This window comes from Alosa pseudoharengus, unplaced genomic scaffold, assembly GCF_046254945.1.
Source record: "Alosa pseudoharengus isolate Yale_2024_CS ecotype anadromous, Long Island Sound unplaced genomic scaffold, YU_APseudo_1.1 YU_APseudo_1.1_scf_17, whole genome shotgun sequence".
NCBI lineage: Eukaryota > Metazoa > Chordata > Actinopteri > Clupeiformes > Clupeidae > Alosa > Alosa pseudoharengus.
Window position 1 is genome coordinate 19,248,484 of NW_027468640.1, and position 26,345 is coordinate 19,274,828.

Consider the following 26,345-nt stretch of genomic DNA (forward strand, 5'->3'; position numbering starts at 1 on the left):
TTAATGCACATTCTAGATGGTAAAACGGCCCGACACGAAGCGGATAAAAGTGTATTACATGTAACTTTGTATAGTTGAATGGCGTGAAGTCCATTATCCCACTTATTCCACTGTTGCCACTTGCGTTGTGTTCATTTCCTGTTATAATGGGAACGTTTTAACCTCTAAAACTGTATTGTTTGTAGAACTACTTCTTTCCGCCACATATCAACAAATTTCTCAACTTGCAGCACAAACTGCCGTTACCAGTTCTAAATGGATGGTTGCTATGGCCAAAAGCCAGTCGTTAGTTCCATCTCTCCCGTTGTCAAGCAGGCATATCTCAGGATTCTGATTAGCTTTAGCTTTGAAATATTTCTATTTTACTTAGCCTACATGTCATCCAACTAACTAAAATCCACGTCCGTCATATGCTACAATGTTACTTTGTTCTGAACATCTGTATTTTACAGCTTGGATGCAACGTGACAGTTCATTTAAACTTAACGAGTTTTGCAAATTAATATACAAGTGGACTACAGAAAACTGTTAATCTCACAGAAGACTGAGGTCTCACAAGGAGCATGACATCTATTGCCGGAAGGTAATGCCTTATATGGACTTTCCTTCAAAAGAAGCTGGTAGGGGGACAGTGGTAAGTGTTCTTTTAGTCTTCTGTAATAAACTCCGGGTTCGCTAACTACATTGTTGGTGCTTCGTTTTATGTGTAGGGACCCTGAGCAAGCTATTGATGAAGTTTTGAACAATATTACTGGTTAAAAAAATGCTATATGGTTAATGTTAGCGTTTCGCTCATGGCCTTTAGCTAAAACACTGTTTGCGATTTGGGCCTATAACGTATACTGGAGCAAGCTCTGTAGTGGTTAATCAAGGAAATCCACGGATTATTTGATGTGTTTTAATGTAGAAAAACACCATTGGGTCAATTTCCGCTGGGATTAAACTTTAATGAAAGAAGAAGCTAATAAAAGCTGATGTGCAGCAGGATGCAATAAGATAGAAAGCAGTTTCCACATGCAGCCCAACCCTCTTTGCCAATCAGTAATGTAGTGTGAACACACAATGACTCCCGATCACAAGACAGCAAGTTTAATGTGAATGCTAAAACGATCTAATGACTATGGGAGTCGCGTAATGTGAGTATAGCTTTATTTCATCCAGTTTGAATTTAAAAATATGGTGAAAAAATGCTTAACTTTTATATTATATTACATTACATTTGTCTGACGCTTTTTAACCAAAGCGACTCCCAACATGGTAAACAAATAAGGTTAAGTATGATAAATACAAGTTAGTGCATCAGTGAGTGCTATTTCCATACAGTCAAGTGTCAGTTCTAGTCAGGTGTTAAGTTGGAAGTAGAGCTACACGAGGATATATTCTCTGAAGAGCTGGGTCTTCGGGAGTTTTTTGAAGATGGAGAGGGATGCCCTTGCTCTATAAGAATTTCTCTTTTTATCTCTGTGTAACTGGTTTCACATCTCATTTAATGGAATTATCTGCTACCATCTACTTCTAAATGGCAGCGCATACCTCAAAATAAAAGAAATTTATCCATGGACCTGTTGTTTACTGTTGACTCTTTTGTGTGTGATATGGGGTACTCTCTCCCTCAAAGCCAAGTTGTAATGACAAGCACAAATCTCAGTGTGTTAAACAGAAACAGAAACTGTTCTCATCTTGCACGTCATCATCGGTGATGTTATCATCCCCAGAGATTTTTAAATGTTTTCTTTGAAGTGCATTCTTTCTATTACCAACATTTAAAGGAACGGTATGTAAGATTGTGGCCAAAACGGGTACTACAATCACTTTCAAATTACTGTAGAGCGGTGTATCCCCTTCCCCTCCCCTCTGACCGGCAGAGTTGGCAACCGGATGACTAAACACTACTGACTTTGTGATTAGTAGATAGGTGGAGGGTGGCGCATTAGGCCAAAACACAACATGACAACATCAACATCAGTTGAGGGCTGCAACTTCACTTTTTAAATGACAATATCCTGGCCAGACTACTGTTGTCAGTGATATAAGTATTTGAAATGAACATGATTTCTTAATGTCTAGTGACATATCAGGGCAATTTTATGATTAATTGAAATACAATTTTTACATATGGTTCCTTTAAGACCATGAATGATAAGTTTTATGGAGGTGGGTGGAGGTGCTGCTGTGCTGTGTAGGGAGCAAGTAGCTCAGTTAATATAAAGAACTTATGACCTATGTGTGCTATTTCTGGTGACCACTTTCATTAAAGGTACAATTTCAAGACACCAATACTGACATTTAGTATAACACACACACACACACACACACACACACACAGAGAGAGAGAGAGATACAGACACACACACCCACACATACGCACATACACACACACACACACACACCAAACACACATACACACACAGGTGGTATAGCAATTGAACAGCAATTTTGATGACTGTCGATCGTACAGCATTACAGCTCTTGTTTCATGGCATGATTCCAGTGTAACTGCATCTCCCTTGTACTATGCCATTGACATCAAGAGAAACAAACAAAAATGTCCTAAATCTCTTAACACAGTTGGACAGGAAAGTGTTTACTGTATATTTATTCACACTAGAGAATTCTAGAACATTCTAGAACATTCATAGCCCTTGGAAATGCAGATAATCATTCAGCACTCAAGAGGAGACTCTTCCACCCAGTCACTACACCACCCTCTGGTAGTCTAAGGGCAGACCAACATAAAGTAGTAGACCAGCAGGAAATATGTGTGGGAGAGAGCACTACACAGAGGAGCTTCTTTTGTTGACAGGACAGTTGGAATACAAATATGTGTTAAAGTGTAAAAATCATGCTAGTCCTGAAGATATGTCTTTTGTGTGCTTTGCCAATGTGTTTATTAGTGGATATTTAAAGCATCAGTCATGGTATGCCATTATGGCATTATCCTCTATTTACATGATTACCTAACCGGACCCCCTTCAGACTGTGTTTGATAATGGTTTGATGGGTACAAAGTACAGTATATATTGTTTGTTGTTGAACATAACTCTTGGTCAAGTTGTATGATTTTCCCTGTCTTTCAAATGTGGGTATTTTGTGGTATGGCATTTATGCATGGTCTACAAAACTTGTTTGTTGTTGTTTTTGATCAAATACATTAAGGAAGAAAATCCATTATAAAACGCAATTCAAAACACAGCTCCAGCTTTGACCTGTTGGGGGCACTAGAGGTTTCAAGGCAGACATGACACTAGGCTTCTCTGCTTGGCCCCCAGTAATAACTGGTCATAAATAGGCTAAACAACAAGACAATTTCTCAACATGAGCTTTCCCTCACAATCTGCACAACAGGGTCCATAAAGCCCAGAACCAACTCTACCTGAATTTCTAATTTATGATGCTGATATTCACCCATATGAACCCATATTTGGTCAAATGTTGGAAGAAATGCTTCCACTTATACAAGAGGGCAAGACTTAATTAAAATACTTTGAATCTTTGGGTTTCTTGATATACCTTTTTTATTATTATTTCAGGGTTCTTCTTCATTATTTAAGGGCCATGAAAATGAAAATGCAAAAACAAAAGAATGTAGAATGCATGTAGAATGCTGGGCCGAATCATTAATTCAGAAATAAACGTCATTAGTGACTCAATGTGTACTCACCACCAGGTGGAGACAAATACTTGCCTTTTTTAACATTTGCATGGTACTGCCTCTTACTATCAGTTGCTGCAGGTGTGAATATGGTATTATTTGTTTGTATTACTATATGTAATGGTGTAATGGGCCACTGTTGTTGAGAAACAAAACCACATCACTCTTGAGCACAGCAGCCCAATTTGGAGCCCACTCCATATTATTTTGCCCGAACTCTAGTCAGAATTTAACAGTTTTTAAAACAGTTTAACATTGTTTTAGATGGGGCAATAGGGGGGTGCTATTAAGCTTTTGTCAGCACAGATCCATAGTCATGATATATATCGTTTTGATTTAGATATGTCAAAAACATGATCTGAAGAAAATGTCAATTTGTCCCATAGGAGAATAGGGATAGGGACTGACATCGGGGATCGGGCCAGTACTAGGTACTACCACCCAGGTAAAAAAAACAACTATTAAAAGTATACTTTTTGAAAGTGTACTAAGTACAGTTTGTACTTTTTTCGTCAAATCCAAGTGTAATTAAGTATATTGAATTATGTATTAAGTTCAACTTAGTACCAACTTGACTATACTGTGAGTGTAATTAGTGTGCTAAAATGGAACAACTTTTTTCAAACTTTAAGTGTTCTTAAGTACATTATACAAAAAGAGATTTTATGAGCATTCGGAACACAGTCGCAGTACAATTTTGTAACATCCCAAGTGTATTGGAAATGTACTTTAAGCATTATAAAGGCATGCAATTTAAGTATAATAGTGTGATTTAAAACTATTAGTACTCTCCTACCTATTCTGTTACATGACAAATTACACTTTGATTATGAGAAAAACATTTTATTGACATGAATGAAAATAAAACATAATATTCATCCATAACAAAAGTAAAACATTTTTCTGAAAGTTATGGATCTCTTGAGCATATCTTTTCAAGTTGGATGTGGTAACGCGATAAAACATGCATTTGGGCGTATTATATTATTTCACATGCATAGATTTTTCGAGTGGCTGTTTGGAGCACTGGGCAGATTCCTCCTCGCTCGCAGCATTTTCTTCCATGCTTGGGGAGCAGTTTCCTCTGAGTGTGCACGCGCAGAGAGAATTTGCGCGCACACATTTAATATCTACGTGTGTGAAATAATATATAATATAATACACCCGAATGCATGTTTCATCGCGCAAGTGCTTTTTGCCACTATTGTGTCGCGACACTCTACAGCCTCATTGGTAGACCATCATTTCAAAATGCAGATTTCATGAAAAACAAAAGTTGTTTACCCTCCTAGCTGAGAGAATTTGCCCTCTAAGCTTGAAATTGTTTACTGGACACCCAGCCTACAAGCCAACAACTTAACAGTTTAACATGGCTAAATTTGTAATGCATGATCATTTATTGCTTATTTGTTTGCAAAGTCTTCTGGCCCAGAAAGAAAACCATGGTGGTTACGGATCATGGCTGAGGAGGAAAGGTACAGCTGGTAGAGTTGTGCAGTGAGTGAACTTCCCTCCCAACACTGAGATGTGGTGGCAAAAGCTATGGTAGCTAGCTTCCTTACTAGCACACCTTCCAGTCCAAGATGCATAAAGTTTTCGGTGGCAACCCGGGGCTGGACAGCAGTCAAATGCATTGACCTTGGTATTAGAGAATTTGTCTCTGTTGTCTGTGAACAGAAAGAAGATGGACAACATTTTACAAGATAAACAATATTTTACACAGAAATCCATTGGCAATGATGAGATTAATACAGATTATCTGTACCTATTTGACATTTACTTTTTATGGGTCAAATTGGTATTGACACCATCTGTTTGCCATCCTGGTATGGGTAGACCTGGCCAGGTAGTCTTTCCTTAAAGCGTAGTGCACCTTGGCACCGATATGAGTGCAACCACCCTGTTTTCTGCATTTGATTACCTTAGATTCCTTTGTTTCCAATACAACCATATTATCGTTTTCAGGTCAAATGGCATTTTAAATGGGAGTCGTAGGGGCACTAGCCTACTATTTTGATGCATGAATCAAAATCATCATGTATCAAAATAGTTCTGCCCCTACGACTCCCATTCAAAATGGCATTTGACCCAGAAACGACAATACAGTCAAGCTTAATGGTGGCGCTTCTGACTTAATTATGCTTTCAAACGAAAGTTTGACTCAGGTACATTCACAAAAAGACCCTAGGTTGCATTTTGGCTTGAGTTATGCTTTAAGAGTAATGGGGCAAGGTCCTGGATGAAGAATATTTACCTTTACTGCTGATTATTTGAGGCGTTCAGACATCTCGGTTTCAAAACTGTCCAGGAACACCTGTAAAAACATAGTAAGGCTACATATTAAAACTAGGTAAATTACAAACACTACCATGAAATGAACTTGAATGCTCTGTCAAACACGAATAATAATAAAAAATCTAAATCTATCGCATAAACCAAGGCATAATATCAATCATGTAGCCTAAGCTTCATAGCACCAACTTAGTAGAACACCAGGTCTAATTCCCCCTCTAGTATCAATGGTGGAAAAAAACTTTCTACTTCATAAAATGCATGTCATTTGTCCTGTAGACTCATCTTAAAAGATGTCTCCACGATTAAGGAAAAAACAGCTACAATGTCATTAGCATGCCTAATGAATGTGAAGTGTGACTAGCCTAGCACCATCCTCCTTTCTGTGAGGTAGCCTACCACACATAATATTAAAGAACATTGGTGAACTTTAGGCAAACGTTGCTTAATAAAGAACACACTTTCTTCCATCATAGTTTGTCTTAGTGCTAGCCAACGCTTGTCAATAATCCCACAAACACAAAGCAGGCTAATGTAGTTTTCTGATCTCGGTCGACGTTTTTGACGTTAACGTTAGCTAAATTAGCTAACGTGATCTGGCATTGCTAGCTTGTACTAGCAAGGATAAAAACAAACTCTTGAAAGATTGCTAAGCACATTTAACTGTGTTGCCTATAAATTTAACAAAATGCCACATTCATCCTCTCACAACCTCTACTACATCACAAACGTATAGGCTACTACCTTACTAAGACACAAAATCAACAAAAGAAAAAATATTATTTTATGACCAAAACTGATAGATCAGTGTGTCTAGGCTAGGTTATTGCACATCCCCATCCATGTGGCTGACATATCAGGCCTAAAAGCTACACACATTAGTATTTTATTAAAGGTGAGATGACTATGAAACTATACAAACAATGTATTAGGCCTACCAAAAAAATATACTTTCCATAAGTACACTATATTACAACTCTAAGTATTAGCAATTTAATACACTTAAACTAAATAAACTTCTTTACCATTTAAAATACACTAACAACAAAGTACACTTTTAAAAAGTACATTACAAAAACACTTTGAATATTCCACAATGTGTCTAGGTTAGGTTATTGCACATTGCCATCCATGCGGCTGACATATCAGGCCTAAAAGCTACACACATTAGTATTTTATTAAAGGTGAGATGACTATGAAACTATACAAACAATGTATTAGGCCTACCAAAAAAATATACTTTTCATAAGTACACTATATTACAACTCTAAGTATTAGCAATTTAATACACTTAAACTAAATAAACTTCTTTACCATTTAAAATATACTAACAACAAAGTACACTTTTAAAAAGTACATTACAAAAACACTCTGAATATTGCACAATAAGTATATTTAATTTTAGTACACTGAAGTTGAACTTAATAACATCTACTTTGAAGTATACTTTCTAAAAGTACACATTAAACATACTTTACATAAAGTGCAAAAAGTGTAAGCATACTTGCTTTATACTTCATGTACTTTAATCATATTTCTAACACACTAAAGTATACTACTTTTTTACCTGTGCATATATACCTGTACTCGTAAGAATTCACCGATACCACTTAATTACACCCTAAATCATAGTAGCTTAGCCGCTGCCGCTTTATGATTTCATGTAGCCTTGCTATGCTTACTTCAGTCTCGCACTTCAAAAACATAACAAGAGCTAAATGCAGGTATCTGCATTGAAATGAAATGAGAATCTGTCATGCAGCATCTCAAAGATCAGTCTCTGGCTACAAGTACAATATACTTTATTTACTTTCAGTATTGTTTTAAGTATATTTAAGTATAAGTACAAGTATACACTAGATATGAATACTTATCAGTATAAGCCAAGTATAATTCAATTTAGTGTATCTCTGAGCAGTACACAAAAAGTTATATGTATGTTTAGTTCAAAATAAGTAGACCAATAGTACACTTCCATTAACTTATTTTTGCTAAGGGATATCAACTGTATCTGAAATCCATGACAGCTGTTTCTCAGAAAATAGATAGCCTGTATCAAAGTTCATGTAAAAAAACAATTATTTACAATAAATTATTTTGGTTCCATAGTTTTTTTTTTTGTTTTTTTTTTGGGGGGGGGGGGGGGTTCCTCTAAGTGCTTTTTTACTTTTAACTTTTGGCAAATTCTTTCTTTGCTTGTAAAAAACTACATTTGGACTACTTTACTGTGAAAAGCTTTTGCAGTTTACTGTTGCCTGGATAACACCATACTGCTTCTCAGGTCTTACAGTAACAGGTTTGGTGGGGACTACCCAGGCTATGTTTACACAAATAACAAATCAGTTATGGACCATGAGGAAGCAGGCACTTGTTTTGACAAAATATCAGATCTCGCTTACTTTTGATTTGACACATGCCTCCACAAACCTCCTTTATAAAGAGGTTACACAGTGTACTGTTTAGAAATGCAATGTAAGAATGACAATATCCACTTCATCTGTACAACTTCTACTATATATGACCTCATAACTTCTTCAAAATACATTTTAATTGGAACAACCCCTTACAGAAAGTTCAGGTTTCTGGCAAACAGTTGCCGCAAATTTGCGGCAAGGTTATATTTTCACATGCAAATTAGGTTTCTGGCAAACAGTTGCGGTTAACTTTTGGCAATGTTGCAGCAAATTTGCAGAAATGTCATATGCAAATTAGGCTTGTCACTAGAAGTTCACTGGAAGTTTCCCTAGACTGGGTAAACCCAGCCTGATCTGCCGGCGATTGATTTCGCCCTGCAGCTCAGGCTGGAAACCTCCACATTTTTCGATCCTACTTCCGTTACAAATTTACGGGGACCAATCACAAACTGGCTTATCCACCTGGCACACCCGGATCATTGGTCTGATTGGTTGAGTCACACTTCTTGTGCAGTAGGAAATACAGAGTAGACTGCCCAGACTAATGTTCATTCTTAATATGAGCATGTATGCTCAGTACACCTTAGCATTCTAGTTTTCATTTTGAACCGAAGGAAATGTTAATGACAAGATATATTTCAGAGAAATGTGTTAATCATCGATCTATATTTTGAGCTCAATGAGCTTTTTCATGTTACACATTATAGAATTGTAATGTTTCAGTATCTCTCTTATATTTCTGTCCCCCTCACACTGCATGCAATTCTCTTATCCTGTCTAACTTTTTAGTGAAAGGATGAAGAGGTAAGAGCTGCTGTGGGGGGTTCCTGTGAGATGGAAAGCATGCCTTTCAGCATTAACATTTACCTGATAAGCAGGAACTGACTGGCCTGTGAGGTTTACTGCATTTGGCTCTTCATGGTGCTAATTATTTAATGGTATGTGTTAATAGTGGCTGTGTCCTATTGAATGGAAGACAAGCTGGGATAAAGGTGATTGTTTGCATTAGGCCACAAAAGTTCTCTGCAACAAGACAGCTGTTTGTCACAAACTAAACTCTATCCAACGTTCCTGTGGAATAACTTATTCACATTGATTAGCCTTTTGATTCCATGACACAAATGGCTATTTTCCGACATGTATTGCTATATGTTACTTTTCTCGTTATGTCAATAACTTGTAAGGACTTTTTGACCAAATTGAAATACAATACTATGAACAGCTTTCTGTCAATACTATGAGCAGCAGTTTACTAACAACAGAGATAACATCAGTTATGGGCCACAGACAAGCAAGAAGACTCTTGTGATAAAAACATTAGGTCTCACCTGCATTCGATTTGCTGTTTCAGTCATGGAAAATCCCATCGCACCTCCCTCATAAAAAGGTATCATTGTGCACTTTTTTTATCAGTTCAGTCAAGATGAAACTCAGCACTATCCTTGGTCTTTTGTGCATGCTCATATCTGAAGGTAATCATTTTAATGATTTGTGATTTTAAAAAATATGAAGGATTAGGGGTATTTTAAGACACTCAGACTATTTTGGCATGCTCTGATATTTTTGGAAATGTAATGTCCACTAATTATTCTGTATCTCACCAGTTGCCGCACTCACTTGCTACAACTGCTATAATGACACATATCAATTCAAGTCCTGCAATAATGAGACCTGTCCAGAGAGTGATGGATATTGTGCAAGTAGGACTCTTGTAGGTAAGACTAAGCCATTAGTCAAAGTAAGACTACGCCATTTAATGTCATGGGCATTGCATTGCCTTGTCTGATGCAAAATTCTGACTTGCACTTCCCATTATATCTTTCACAGGTGGTTATAGAAAAGTACATGAGCAGATGTGTGTTTCATCACATTCCTGCATATCGGGGTCAATAAACCTGGGATTTTCTAAGTACACAGTGAACACCGAATGCTGCAAAGGAGACCTCTGCAATGATGAGATTGCTCCAGGTACAGTACATACAACACAGTATTTAATATCTCTTGGAATGACAGCAGTAGCCACTTTTGTTCATAAGGGTTTTGAGATGACATTGATAATTCTAAAGTTTAACACTGCCATAGGGTTATCCTGTATGTCCACTCGCCTGTATTCCTTATATGTCCATTTGTTTTCACAAAATTGAAAAAACTTGTTTTGTGAAAATATTTCAACATTACGTCGTCAATATATATATACACACAAAATAATATATATATATAGTGTGTGTGTGTGTGTGTGTGCATAATGTATGTATACATGTACTGTATGTTTTCTCAGAGTTAAATAGAAATAATACGGCCAATGGGAGGGAATGTTTCACCTGTGAAGGAGGTGACTGCACAAAAACACTGTCCTGTGTTGGAGACGAGGATGTTTGCATTGCATCATGTGAGTTTCCTTTCCCTTCAAGTCTATCAATATAATCAATCGTGTCTCAGTCATCTTTTTTCAACCACTGCCAACCACCAAAAATATCCAGGGGAAATGAACTGTGAAGGAACTTTTCCTGTAGATTGTTTTGCAGGTGTACTACTATACATTCTTAAGTTTGAACATTCTTACAAATTCAAATGAAGTTATCATTATTTCAGCACAACAAAACTCAGTCCATTGTTAAGACTTACCCTGGCTTGAAATAATTTACCATGGCTACAAACTGAATATGAGTCTTTGGGCACAAGTTTGAGAGCAATTAAAATGTGATTGCTTTAGGAATATGGGAACCGTGGTTGGTTCTGTGAAATGCAATGTGCTACAGTGTTGATGGAAAAGGGACTGTATTCTCTGTAACAAATAAGGAATACGTTCTGCTAAAAAAAAACTGCCAGTACAACTTCCTTATTTCTAAACATTTTACAGTGTGGAACTATCAGGAGACAGTGAAAGGATGTGCTTCCCTTGCTCTCTGCTTGTCTGCACGAATTGTGGCTTATAACTTGTCCTGGACAACATGTTGTAAGGGGAACCTATGCAACAGTGAAAGTTGGCACCCATATGACTACCATGGCTATCCCTCCCATCCCCACTCTGATGAGCACCAACACGATCCCCACTCTGACGACCACTATCAACACCCCACCTCTGATGACTACTATTATGACCCCCACTCTGACAACCATCACCCCACCTCTGATGACTACTATTATGACCCCTACCCTTGTGAGGGGATCTTCTGTAGCAGCACCAAGACGGTGGGGCAGAGTGTCCTGCTCCTGCTGGGGTCGCTCCTCTCTGTCCTGCTCGTCCACTGATCGGTCTGCTTCTCAGAGTTCTCAGGTCACAGATCACCTGCCCTTACTTTGCTTGTTCAAGTTAAATCTTCTGCATAGATTAATGAATATTGGACCTCCTGTCTTTCTTTCCCATTGAAACGACCAGTTTTGTGAAATATTTTAATGAATAATGAATATTTTATATTCACTTTGACCAGTGTTGGGAAAGTTCACTTTCTACGTGAACTAGTTCAAAGTTCAGTTCACAAATTTTAAAATGAACTAGTTCAGTTCATAGTTCATAATTCAAAATTTTGAACTAAGTTCACACTTTCCAAAAATGAACTAGTTCATAGTTCTTTTTTTTTTTTCATATGTTGCTGCGAGCTATTATTTTTCAAAATTATTGCCACAGCCCATATAGAATGCAGTTAATTTGGGTTGAGGATCTGTCTTGACAGTCTTTTGATTTTGTATTGGCTTGCACATACCTTGAAAGGCTAGCCAGGTGCTTCAGTTCAATGTGCCGTTTCAGGTTTGCTGTGGATGTGACTGAAGTGCGGGCAAAGTTTGCACAGAAATGTACGATTTTTCCCATCCTCACCGACCTTGTCATAAAACTTGTTTAAATGATCATACGACGCCTCCTTGCTGCTTTGTCGTCTACATCAGCCTTTCTCAAACTTCTTTGACCTGAGGCCCAGTCAAGGCATACTTTGGGGTCATAGGGCCCACCTACATGAACCCACCCCCTCCTCCCACCCCCCATCAAATTATAATGATATCACAATTATTATTATTTTTATACTATATTGCTATACATGCACTTCAAAACAGTCAATGTTTAAAGTGCTAAGATTGTTCACAAAAGTTTGTGAAAACATGCAAATCAGAGTACTGCTTTACTACTGTAAAATATAATTAGGCCTGCAATGTTTTTGCATTGTTGGATGATGCTTGCATGAGAAATACTTCTCAAAACAAAAGCAATTATATGGGTGCCGTTGTTTTGGGATCTTTCCCTCATGCAAGCATCATACACTGATAGAATATTTATATGCTATTTAAATACATTTCATTTGAATGCCTGATTGTAAGGATTCAGGAAACACAACCAGCTTTTGTGAATGGTAAATGGCGGATCAGATCATGCGTAAATCACTGATCTGGAGATCTTTAGCTATCTTTAACTAAGACTAATTAATAGCTTTTGGCTGACTTTAATACTTAATGCTAGACAGTGTTTTATATAGTCTGTGCTCTGTTTTTATGGAAGTTGCGTAAATCCACGTCGTTCTATTAAATGTCGTTTCATAATTAAATAGCCTTCCAATAGGTTGAGCTTAGCTTTGCTACCAACGTGCACACGCATGCATTGAATAAACGCTCATACCACGACTTAATTCTATGCCTCTATGTTTGATGACACCAAATTAACAAGTATTTCCTACTAATTGCAGAAACGTTTGTTTTCCTTTTCTGTCCGCGGTTCCTTGATCAATTGCGCAGCAAATTATCAGACGATGCCCCGGGAATAATTTCACTCTGCAGACCAGCATTGTCCACGTTGCGGACCGCGGCCCATAGTTTGAGAAATGGTGACCATGCTGCCATATTAAGGCCTTTTTACGGTGTGTTTTAGCCGGGTTTTCATGTGGAAGGCTGTGTAGAAATCTGGCACCCTATTGAACGAAGTTAAACTGAAAGAGCGTGCCGTTCACAGACACCAGAATGAACGAGTTCACAGTAACGTTCATCAGGCAGTAATGCAGGACGTTCAGTTCAAGTTCGGTCAAAATATGAACGAGTTCATGAACTTTCGTTCAATGAACGCGTTCAGGCACAACACTAACTTTGACTATAAACCTTTCAGGAGAACAACATACCGTATGTTCATCTCATTATCATAGAATGTATAAAAAATGTATTAACAATTAATATAGCATCAATATCTCATGCAGTTCATGATTTAAGTGGACATACTGTATACAACATGTTCTTAGTAGAATAAATCTATAGTGAAGCAGAAGAAACATGTATTTTGACATCACCAGAGTAAAACTTTTACCTGGAATAAATTCCTTGAGAGCCTGGTATATTGCACTATGTAACTTTGTTGCACCATAGGCTACAAGGTCTTTGAATCAATTATGTTGTGTTAAATGTGCTATATAAATAATAAGTTGACTTGACTTGACAAGAACGTGACACTTCTCAGCGCTAAAGACACACCTCAGCGCTAAATTGGTACCCAGTATGTTGAAAAAGGACTGCAATCAACATAGACGTATTTGACATATCTACATACCTTGTCCCCACATGTGTGTGGTTTCTGCATGGTTATGCACTGATGAGGGAGAAGGTTGGTAGAAAGTGCAATGTGGGCAAAACAAATCTTGAGAAACAACCTGTGCAATGTGGGCAAAACAAAATTTGCTGTTTTGAGTCCTGCATAAATCTGTGTCAGCAAAATTACTGCCTCTGTTTTTGTGTAAGTTGTATCAGGTGAGGAATAAAGAAATCCAGTGGCTTGATTTAACCGGATAATTCGAACTGAAATGGACCTTACAGATGCCTTTATATTAATATTTTTTGTTTGCTACTGTATTTGAAAAAAACTTTGGTTGGGTTTATTTTAGATGCAGCATGTTGTTGAAGCTTAATGGATGTGGAGGTATGATTGCAGGAGAGATATGTTGTCTTTCCTACACTGCTGTGAACACCTAAGAGTCATGTGCCACAATGTCCTGAAAGACTTGAACCACTAGACTACTTTGGCAGCTTGTAGGAAATGAAGCCTCCTGGGAGGAAATGAAGCCTCCTGAAAGAACTGCTCCTCCTCGCCCTCTCCAACTGAATGACAACCATGGGGACAACCGAGAGCTTTCCTCGGCTGTGAGCGAGTGCCGGCTGACTATTAGAGAGGAGGTAACACAGCCTAGCTTACAAAACTGCCTACGGCAACCTGAAATACAGTGATACTAATAGTAATACTGATAGAATACTAATTATGGAAGTGGTATGAAATTAATTTTTCTTTATCATTGTTTCTACATATCAAAGATACTATTGAAAGATACAGTAATATTGAATTTATTCATTTATTCATTCATTCTAAAATCATGGCAGTTTCTGAGAATGCTTCCTTTACCATTATATTTAAAGGCTATTAATCCTCAGTTCTGAAGAGAGGGAGGTAAGACTACGCCATTTAATGTCATGGGCATTGCATTGCCTTGTCTGGTGCAAAGTTCTGACTTGCACTTCCCATTATTCCTTTTCACAGGTGGTTATTATAGAAAAGTACATGAGCAGATATGTGTTTCATCACATTCCTGCATATCAGGGTCAATAAACCTGGGATTTTCTAAGTACACAGTAGCCACTGTTATTCATAAGGATTTTGATATGTATTGGTGTATTAAGAAGTCTAATTCCAAAGATTAACACCACCATAGGGGTATCCTGTATGTCCACTCACCTGTCTTCATTGCATCTTAATTTGTATATTTCCCTGCTCCATCTGCTCCCTGTCATCACTTGAAACTTTAAAGTGGGTCAGTCCACATGAAATTAAGGGCCTGTTTACACGTATCTAGATTTTTTTAAAAAACGGATATTTTTGTATGCGTTTGTTTTTTTAATCGCGTTTACACGACATTCGATTAGAAAATATATCCATACACACTAGAACGCAAAATGATTCCAAAGGCGAATGTTTATGTAGAACCTAAAGTGTCGTCTAGGTCATCTATGGTAACACCCCCAATTATCGCCACTTTTGTTCAGAAATTCTAAAACAACGATGTTTTTTAACACTTCAAAATAACATTTACTAAATGAACCTTACATTTTTCAGTAGCCATGGGTGTGTAGATTTGAACAAAATCTGGTTTGGTTCTTAACGGGAGCATTTACTGCCTGAAATATCCGATTTTGTTTACCACGCTCAGAGTTATAGTGCTGGCCTGATGGGTCGCCTATTTCCACCGTTTCAACGGCACATGGACGGTTAGACCGAGAATTCTCGTCGTGAAATTAAAATTCCACTGGAGCTCCAAGCGGTTGTGTACACGCAGCCTTTAAACACTGTTTACAGCTCTTCGAGTCACGGTAAAATGTCATTTTTGGTACATAGCTAATTTAGATACACCTATGGTGTGGGTAGTTGCGTTTCTATAGGAGTCCGCTGTCTTGGTTTGTATAGAAATGGATATTAAGTGACACATACACGCAAGACGGCGGAAATACGGGACCGGTGGAAATGGGGGAGTTACGATACTTGTCTGCGTTGCCCTCCCTACTCCCCTCAATTAGCCTAATAGCAGGAGAGGAAAGACGCTTTGGTTTACCAGTGCTAGTTTATCAGTTTGGCAGAAATTACATGCACAACAAAGTAGGCTATGATAGGCCAACAATACACAATATGAGATGGAGATGAGTTGTCAGTTATGTTATATCGTGGCAAGGAACGATTAAAATGTGCAAAAGCCTACCAACATCTCACTGTTCACTTTACACAACTCGGCGTCTGTAACACGCCAGGCCAACAGATTGCACTATCCCAGTCAAAGTTCAATTGCATATCCGAGAATAAACTTAGGTAAATTTAAAATGTACAGAAGGCTACGCGTTTTAGGCTGATTAAACCGAAGGGAAATTATGGCAAAAAGTGACTCATAAAGCAACTCATAGCCTACATGTGGACCGACGAGGTAGAACTAGGCTACTTTCTCTTAGTACAGTATAAAGTGAGAAAAGTTCAAGAGGGCACGGATTACATGCTAGCCTACTAATAGCCTATAAACATTAGCTCTCGCCCATGTTCATTTTGTCAAAGCAGCTCTTGGATGAAAATAGGTTGGCGACGCCTGCTTTATATCAACGCCACTTACACCAAATCAGTAATGAAAACACTGATGAGCTGTTATGTTGCACTGCTTGCTGGAATGACGAATGCCACTCTCATTGGTTTTACACCCAAAAGACACCCAAGACTGGTTAAAAACATTAGGCTACATTTATTTAGCTATCCACAACGTAAACAGACGATTTAGAATGCCGTGCGTGTATACAGTACGCCCACACATCCTGCGATCTTAATTACATCCAATAATAGGCCTAGGCTAATTCATGAGAATATATCTGCATTTTAATAAAGACATGTAATAACACTGCCGTGATGTAAGTGTGGTAGGATATTGAGTATCCATGAGTTGCTGGCTAGTCTGCACGCACACATTTTAACTGAGAAGGTCGGGGGAATGAGGCTGTTTTAATGACAGTGTTGGAAGCATGCAGAGCCAACATCACAACACGTTTCAATGTGCTAATAACGCAAAAACTCGCATGTCATGCCAAAACTAACCAGAATAGCAAACCCATTTAAAACTCACCATAGCATAACTTCTCAGATACGGCAATTAATCATGCCACAGCGGGCCAGAATAACAAACATAGCCTACCTTATCTTCTACATACATGTACATCCTCTAGGTTTGGAAATGAAGATTACTTAATCCAACATGTTATAATCCATTGAGTAGGCCTAGCCTAGCCTAGGCTATGTTAGCGTCACAAGACGAGACTTACTTAGCTACATGAAGTAAACAACTAAACAACTCTATAATTAACTCAGAAGTCAACAGACAGTTGCTGTGTGAACCTGTGTGAGGTGAGCACGAAATAGTATGCGAAATATTAAAAATAATCGCATATCACGTGTGGTGTGTAGGCTACAGTTTGTGTGAAATGTAAATGTTCAGGCAGGCACTGCATTGCACGTCAAAAGCTCCGCTCTAGAATCTTTGCTGCACATATGAAATCGAATTGACCCACGACACAATTGAACGCGTCATCGTTTTAAGAAATCTTCACTTTGGAGTGCGTTTGTAAAAGTATGCGTTTGAGGGAGATAAATCTCCGATTACGTGTAAACGAAAGGGCCAAACGCATACAAAAGTATGCGTTTATTCAAATATCTAGATACGTGTAAACAGGCCCTAAACAATTGAAAAAAACCTTCTCACACAAGGCAACTCCAAATATTGTTTTACTGTAGCTTTAATTCCGGAAAGGACCCCTATATGGAAATCTTATTAAAGTCATTATTCATGATAATCTAGAGAACTCTTTCATGTAAAACAGATTTGATTTTGAGATCTCTATACGTTTATATTCATCATGAGCCAGTTGATCTTGCCTCACTACCCCACCTGGCTTCCTAAAACTGGGGTTATTAAAAAAAAAAAATTGGGGTTATTGTGATAACCTGTGTTCAGAATAACATATCGCTGCTGTAGTGTGTAAACCTTGTATGTCCAAATCCATTTGTTTTTAAGAAATTGGAAAAAAATTGTTTTGTGAAAATAAGTCAACATTGCGTCGTCAAAAAAAAGAACGCAACAAATATGGGGATATGGAGTTACAGGGTTTTCACCCAACAGCATACAGAATAAAGAATAATATATATTCATTCATTCTAAAATCATGGCAGTTTCAGGGAAAATGAGAATGCTTTTACCATTATATTTAATACTAATCTTCAGTTCTGATGATATGATGGTTTGATTAAATAATTTATCCTTCAAAAGACTGTATCAATAATAAGAATTGTACAGTAGTAGTTAACTTTGAGTCTGAACATGGCTATATGGTACATTTATTTTTTTTTACCTTCAGGGAGGCTTTCAAAGTAAAAAAAAACCAAAGAGACCAAAGCTTGTGTCAGCTCCACATATTAGTTAGTTGGGAGTAGTTCAGGAAAAGAGCCACCTGGAGGCTAAAAGTTTAAATTCTTAATGTTATGGGGGGTTGTTTAATGCAAAACTTGTGTAAGTTCTCTTCTATTTCATAAAATGTGTCTTTTACATAAATTGTGGCTTTTGTATTTAAGATTCCTTAAAAGAAGCCTTTATGCCTTTAACAGATGCATTAGTTCATCTGTTGCAGGCGACAAGTCAACATAAATTCAAACCCAATACAGAATCAGTTGGAATGCAACACTTTGCACTACTGAATTATCAAATACACAGATCCCTTTGAAATAACTTTAATACAATCTAGCTCAGGACAAAAAATTACTGTCAACAGATATAGTACAATGTAAAGTCATAGCTGAGCTATTTGGAAATTATTGACAGACAATATACAGTATTTTTCAGTGGGCAGTAATTATGTTTAGAGACAGTTTGATTTTGGGATTTATCTACCAGGGTGATTTGGAATAATCAAGTCACTAGAGGAATTTTTGAATTTCTGCTTTGACTTGCGTGACAGATTGAACTGTTCTCTTCAGTGCCTCAGTGGTTGTTTCTGCATCCTTGGCTGACTCATAGCCAATTATTCCTCCTATAACTGTTAAAACTGCCACAGCAATCTTATCCATTGACCAATCATTCCCTTCAAGTAAACCTTTAATACTTCTCACACCAAATAGACCTCCAAGAAGTGCTCCTATGGATACGGTAGCGAGCTCTTTCATGAATGTCTCCAAAACGCCTCTTGTAGCCTGTTGTCTTCTGTCATCACTCGGGTTTTTCTTTGGGTCATTGTTCAGTCTCTTCTCCTTAGCCTGTATTTCCACCTCGACTTTCTTCCACATCTCATTAGTGTAGCAGCCTCCTCCATTCTGGCTCACCATCTCCTCTATGGTGTCCAGCAGTTTCTCCACCTGAATCCTGTTGCTCCTGTACTCATGCTGCTGATTCCAGTATTTGTTGTCGATCACGTAGCAGCGGCCTCCACACTTCTGCACCAACTCCTTCAGCTCTGCACTCTGCTCTACAAATTGCTCAATGCTCTGGCCCTCATCTAGATCATTACCATGAGTGAACATAACCAGAGTATGTTTGAAGGACTTCTCCCCAAATGTCTCTGTGAAACGCTTGATAATCATTTTTTCATGTGAGGTGTATCTACCGGCACGAAGCACCACCACAAAAGCATGGGGGCCAGGTGAACACTCAGAGATACATTTCACAACCTCAGGGCTCAAGGTTTCTTCAGCTACATCTGAGTCAAAAAATCCTGGGGTGTCAATTACTTTCATTTTCTTTCCATTGATGATTTTTCCTTTGGCATCAAATTGCTGTGTGATGGGTTTAGGTCCACAAGACACAGGGAATAGCTTTTCTTCCAGGATGGTGTTTCCTGAACTGCTTTTCCCATCTCCAGTTTTCCCCAGCAGCACTATCCTTCTCTCATTAGACCCTGGTGAGAAAATAATTACAAATTGTAAATAAATACAATTTACATTAAAGAGACTTTTTTTGTCCGAAGTGACACGTAGTATATACAATATATTTCAATGTGCTATGTGTTCTCAAATGTATATCCATGCTGTATTGTTGGTGTTCTACTCTGCCAAACTGTGACAGATACTCAGAAGTACAGCAAAATCAGCAAATCATCAGTATAATAAATAAAGATATTAATGTGTCATGAATTACTCCCATTGCATGCAGCAGAAAACATGTTTAGTGTTTATAGGTGCAGATATGAGATAAGAGACCTCTCAATATACATTTTATTGGGTAAGATTTCAGAAGCTGACATTATTATTATTATTATTATTATTATTATTATTATTATTATCTTTTTCATTATTATTTGTTTAATCTGAACCAATCTAGAAAAATGCACATTGCAAACTGAAGCCAAACTGTCCAAATGCAACACAACAAGAATGGTTTTAAAAATAAGTATGAGACTGTAATGGGAAATAATTGGTTTTATTATTGACAGAGTACAAGACATCATGAAAGGAATGTCAACATTTGAAGTGGGAAACATGACACATTCTATATGACACTCACAGTAAGCACATTTTGTATTTATGTAAGTCGTTGAGTTGTATAGCTTGTTTCACTTCAACTATATTAATTAAAGAGGTTTTATCCAGCTAAGGTGCTAGTCCACCTAATATAATCTCATATTTTGAAATCAAAATACATTGTTAATTTCCTCTCATTGTTTTACTCAGCCTATCAAGTGTCCATATGCTGTTGCTCATTATGCACTGCATTATAAATCCACCTCTTTTAAAGAACCAAGGTCCTGGAGGATGCAAATAGTTTTATGCCCCCATTTTATGGAAAAGCTTTAAAAATTTGAAAAAGTTGACGGCACAGAATAAACCTCCCAAAATTAAAGTTAGCTGAAACCATCTCTTCTTATTTTTCATTTGTGACCACATTTTTCTCCTGATGTCTAGGAAGGTGTTTCTCAGGATTTTCATAATTTGTCCCTCACATTTTTGCAACATTTCTTTGGTATAGCAGTCACCACCATTCTCTTTCATCATCTCATCTATGGTGTTCAGCAGCTTCTCCACCTGAACCCTGTTGCTCCTGTACTCATGCTCCTGATTCCAGTATTTGGTGTCAATCACGTGACAGCGGCATCCACACTTCTGTACCAACTCATTCAACTCCTCACTCTGCTCCACAAACTGCTCAATGGTCTGGCCCTCATCTAAATCATTACCATGAGTGAACAGAACCAGTGAGTATCTAAAGGCCTCTCTGCCTAATAAGGACCAAATCTGTTTCACCACCTCATTCTCTTGTTTCCCATGTGTGCCAACTCTTAGGACAATAATAAAAACATTTGGCCCAGGAGAGCATGCTGTGATGCAAGTCTCTACTGTTGATTTGAGAAAATCAGGGGACTCAGTGTAAAAAAGTCCAGGTGTGTCGACAACTGTGGTACTTTTGCCACTGATTATCTTTTCCCTGGGTTCAACGTGGTGTGTCTCAGATCGAGCAGAGGTTCTGCTGCTGAACTGGTGTTCCCCCAGTATGGTGTTTCCAGAACTGCTTTTGCCATCTCCCGTTTTCCCAAGCAGCACAATTCTTCGTGCTTTACAATGTATGAGAGAATACGTAAAAAGAATTAAGACACACAAACGATCATACAAAAATAAGCAAACATACAAATAAATGAATAGGTGAGATAGAGCTACTAAACAAAAAAGGAATATAGTATATAAATACCATAACAGGATTTTTTTTTTTTAAATAAGGGGTCAGGGTCCCATGGATTAAACCAAGTCCTAGACCAAGAGTAGGGTTAATCAGGAAACTGGCTGTACTTTTTCCCAAGTCACAGCAGCATAACCATCATCACAATGCCATCTGCTGGTCAATGTTGGTGGCCTGACAATAATTGTTTAATTATTTAAATATCTTAGTTTTATCAAGGTATTCTATGGAGCCATTTCTAATGCATTGGCCTCAGCATTGTTTCAAGATATTTGATTTCACATGAGATTAACCTGATATTCTCAACCCCCATGATCAGGGCCATCTATACAAATTCTGGGAAAGTGGTCAGTCACTACTCCATCGCACAGGAGTACACCATATTGTACTTTAAAATAATTTAGAGTATTTGTACCAGGTTCTACTGTGGACCCATGACTTCATTTTAATATTAGGTCATTTTGCAAATAGTGTTTTAACTGTATATCCAGCACTGGTCTTTGCTCATGGCATTACCTTCTGGGATAGCACTTTATTTTACGGGGTCCTTGTTACAATGTCTCTACATAATGAAATACAGTGTAACAACCTATGTAACAATATGTAATATCACCTACTTATGTTGTCCATATATAAAGTATTTTGTATACCTACAGATCATTAGTACACATGTAATAAGAAGTGATTGTTACAGTGAAATGTTTGAACTTAACTATCGTAAATAGACCCTAGGTTGTTTTTACTCTTACACTTTTATGTGAAGAGTCCCAAGCTTCACACCCTATCCACCTTTTTCCTTTCTCAAAGAGAGAGGCCACTTTGGCAAAGTATTGTAACAAGCACTTCTTATTACACGTGTAGTAATGCTCTGTAGGTACACAAAAATAGATTATGTATGGACAACATAAGTATGTGATATTACAGATTGTTACAGGCTGTTACACTGTATTTCATTATGTAGATACACTGGAACAAGGACCCAGTGAATAATAAAAAAAAGTGTAACCGTGTTATTTGTAAAATAGGTTGTTTCCTAACAAGTGCATTTCTGCCTGGAAACTAAATTGCAAATAAAGAGTATATGACATACGCATACTGCCATCACAACACATTTTCACTTTCAAAGACCTGGTACATTGATTCTTGTACCTTTTGTGTACAAATTGTAATACAGCAGTACATTTCCTTATATGGATCATTTGATATATCTATTTGATATATGAATGCATACGTTGTACAAAGTTGCACTCACCTGCCATTCAGTATGCAAAGAGTGGATCCCGTCAACTTGAATGGACTAACAGACTGCGTGATGCACAAGATAGTGAGTGTATAGTGAAATCAGTTTACTGTCTGGCATGTGTGGAGGGGGAAGATACTCCACCCCTTGTAAGGGCAAAGAAGGTGCCTGTCATTGAACACAAGGGTGTGGGTAGGGAGAAAAAGAATCTTGTGCCTTTTGTTTGATTTTTAACTTGAAAAAAGTTACAAAAAGTTTAAAGCAATATCTAGTATTAATTTTAATGCATCTGTTTATTTGTGTGGATCTGATAACTGAGTTTACATTTCATGTATATCTGGCTGAAACACACAGAAACCCTTAATAGCCTGTGAACTCTCAGATCCAATTTGAAAACAACAACACAAAACAAGTTAAACCTGTCTGCCTCGGGTGAAACGGTTTCATGCCTTACCCATAATTGTGACAATACAAAAAACTGATAAATTAATTACAAAAGTCAGGTTACCTTAAGTTACCTTAGAGCACAATGTTATGGGATATACTGTACCCAGGTGTGTGATACAACCATGAACTTGATTGTCCACATTTGTTCACATGAATTGCATAACAAGTTTTGTCTCTGAATAAAATAAAAAATAAGACTTAGTACAGGGCTGTGGTGTTTGCTGGTACACTCAAAAGGTGTTCAAGTTATTTTACCTAGTGCATTGATATTCATTGTTCAGTGATATTCTGTATTTCTAGGTTTGTTTTTTTGTTGTTTGGGACTAATATACCAGAGTGTCAAAGCTGCTGATTAAAACCTATTTAGGGTCTTTCAGTGAACTGTCCCTTTACTTCCATTTTCTACTGTGGTGCGTGACAATGATGAATGCTCACACTGAAACCAAAATCAAACAAATTGCATTCTCATTATATTTTCTATTCATGTTAAGAATGTAGGATGTCAATATGCATGCCCTTTTTTCTGACAGCAAACAAAAGGATAGGCAAACGTGTAGAGGATTAATTAAGGTGTTTCCAGTACTGCCCTACAAAGGCTAAGAGCAGTATCTGCACTTTTTAAAAAAAAAAAATTTTTGCACAAATAAGAAGTACATGATCTGCTCTTCAATCTGTTAAAATTTCATATGGCTACCTAATACATTTCTTAGCTAAATTTACATTTTTAGTTTGCAGTTTGTATAGAAAAGTAGAGTGAAACTAAGGCAAAGTGCAGTATCGCCCTTACTGCCTTGATTTCACTTGCCATTACTGCATTCTGCCTTTGTTTCACTTGCCCTTACTCTAATAGGGTGTGTGTGTGTGCACAGGGACAGACTGGGGCTAAAAAAATGGCCCTGGACTTTCTTCTAAAAAGGCACACAACCATTCACACTCACACACACATTAGGTGTCTATCATGATACAGTCTCACAATATTAAATGCCAGTGAAAGTATCATATTCAAAATAGTCAGTCAGATTTTACAAAAAGTAATTAACATATACTTTGACAAATATAAGCAGCAGTGAGCAAAGGTGTCAAAGGTTAGGTTTTGGTGTGCAGCAATGCAATAATGCTTGACATGAAAGTCTACAAGAATACCCGATTGATTTTGTTCCATTTTTACATAAATGTTTATAAATGACAGAGTTGCCATTGCTAAGGCATCAAGCAGCATATCTTCACTAAAAATGTAGTAAGTACCTCCTCAATTAATTTTAAATCTGAGTGATTATGATCACTTGCTACACTTACTGCAAAATGTTATTGTATGGCCATGTAAGTATAAGCAGTAATGCAAAGGCAAAGCGCAGTATAGCCTATAAAACTACCAAATTTTGCCTAAATGTCAAAAAACAAAATGTTTAATATTCACCTCACTTTGATCTATCTAATGATACCCCTTGTTGTTGAATATAATTTGATGCTTATACTTGGTGTAAGAAAAACACAAAAAGCTGTTTTTCTCAGTTTGGCATTTTTGCAGATACTGCTCTTAGCCTTTGTAGGTACTCAGAAACATGATAGGATTGTCTTATTTGACTAACACAAATTACCACTGCATAGTGTCACTACTACTATGAGAAGTTAGTTGATTGAATCAGCTGATCCATCGACTTGTCCTACATTGCCCTTACTATTTAGAGGGGCTCAAGTTATTTGCCTTGACTAAAGTTGGATTCACATTGCATCTGCTTCTCTGGAAACAGAAAGGAAAGACTACAAAAAGGAACATGCTTTAAAGAGTAATATTTATTATATTCATCATATATAATAGGGAACAATGCATGCTGTAAAACAAACATTTTTCTCAGATTATTTCATAGCTCTCTATTTACCTCATAACAAGTTAAAGCCAGGAACAACACAGTATAATAGACATGTGGGTCCATAGCTCTGCAGTGACACATCACCTTAGCATTTTAGCTGCGCAAAATCCAATTCCAAGGAAAGCTCCTAGGATAGTTAACAGTGGCAGTTTACCAAACTTTTCTATCAGACTTTCAGTAACTTTTTCTTTTGCTTTTTCTCTAATCTCTGCCTCACTTATGTTTTTCTTCATCTCCTCTGATATCTTCTTCTGTTCATCTTGTATTTGTTTTTCTACCAGCTGCAGCATGTCATTAGTGTAGCAGCCTCCTCCGTTCTGTCTGACCATCTCCTCAATGGTGTCCAGCAGCTTCTCCACCTGAACCCTGTTGCTCCTATACTCATGCTGCTGGTTCCAGTGTTTATTATCGATCAAGTGACAGCGGCCTCCACACTTCTGCACCAACTTCTTCAGTTCTGCACTCTTCTCTACAAATTGTTCAATGGTCAGACCATCATCCAGATCACTGCCATGTGTGAACAGGACCACTGTATTTTTAAAGGCATCTTCTCCAATGTATCCTGTTATATTTGTTATAGTTTCATTTTCCTGTTCTGTAAATCTTGCCACCTTAAGCACAATGACAAAGGCATGGGGTCCTGGCGCACTTATGGGAAAGCATCTCAAAATCTCAGTCACTAGCTTCTCCCCAGACAAACGAGTGTCAAAAAACCCAGGAGTGTCAATTATTTTAATGAAGGTCTCTTTACCAGCCCTACGGCCCAACTGAACCTCACATGATTCGGTCACAGAAGAAGGTGAAGACTTGGCTAGAAACTTTTTGCTAGAGCTGTCTCCCAGTATAGTGTTCCCACAGCTACTTTTGCCATCTCCCGTCTTCCCAAGCAAGATAATTCTTATTTCCTTCAGTTCTGTAAAAAAAATGCCAATGGTCTTTTATTCATTCTGCTTAGTGTTATTGACTGTGGAAGTTTTTTTATTTTTTTTTGGTCACAGGTTTGATACAGTAATACCACAATACTACTTAATCATATTAGCAGCAAAGCCTCATTAAATGATTTACAGTCATATACTGAAAGATTGACGATGTATGATACTCTACATATCTCTACTCACGATTCATCCTTTTCTGTCAGAGGGATTTCAGATATGGAACTCTGCAGCTGAAGTAGGGTTGCTTGAATGTTGTAGAGGTCATACCTCCGTTAGGGATAGGGGACAATGAGGTGAG

At 37.6% G+C, this 26,345-nt stretch overlaps 3 protein-coding genes across 4 annotated transcripts; 1 reads left to right on the plus strand and 2 right to left on the minus strand.

The window, feature by feature from the left end:
• Window positions 1–9,719: 9,719 nt before the first annotated feature.
• LOC143127373 (uncharacterized) lies at window positions 9,720–14,110 on the plus strand. The gene is made up of 5 exons (XM_076288844.1): window positions 9,720–9,830; window positions 9,963–10,073; window positions 10,186–10,326; window positions 10,637–10,747; window positions 11,219–14,110. The coding sequence occupies exons 1-5, from the start codon at window positions 9,782–9,784 to the stop codon at window positions 11,608–11,610; spliced, it is 804 nt and encodes a 267-aa protein (XP_076144959.1). The 5' UTR covers window positions 9,720–9,781; the 3' UTR covers window positions 11,611–14,110.
• Window positions 14,111–18,591: 4,481 nt separating this feature from the next.
• Window positions 18,592–22,896, minus strand: LOC143127369 (GTPase IMAP family member 7-like). 2 transcript variants are annotated; one of them, XM_076288833.1, is made up of 2 exons: window positions 22,807–22,896; window positions 18,592–19,782 (listed from the first exon to the last, which is right to left on the minus strand). In XM_076288833.1, exons 1-2 carry the CDS (start codon window positions 22,811–22,813, stop codon window positions 18,809–18,811), a joined length of 981 nt encoding a protein of 326 aa, XP_076144948.1. In that variant the 5' UTR covers window positions 22,814–22,896; the 3' UTR covers window positions 18,592–18,808. The 2 variants fall into 2 exon arrangements, 1 of the variants encoding a protein (XP_076144948.1); XR_012987573.1 differs by lacking the exon at window positions 18,592–19,782 and adding an exon at window positions 20,288–21,432 and having other exon boundaries at window positions 22,807–22,889.
• Window positions 22,897–25,080: 2,184 nt separating this feature from the next.
• Window positions 25,081–26,345, minus strand: LOC143127372 (GTPase IMAP family member 9-like). Its single transcript, XM_076288843.1, has 2 exons — window positions 26,231–26,345; window positions 25,081–26,025 (listed from the first exon to the last, which is right to left on the minus strand). The coding sequence occupies exons 1-2, from the start codon at window positions 26,235–26,237 to the stop codon at window positions 25,193–25,195; spliced, it is 840 nt and encodes a 279-aa protein (XP_076144958.1). The 5' UTR covers window positions 26,238–26,345; the 3' UTR covers window positions 25,081–25,192.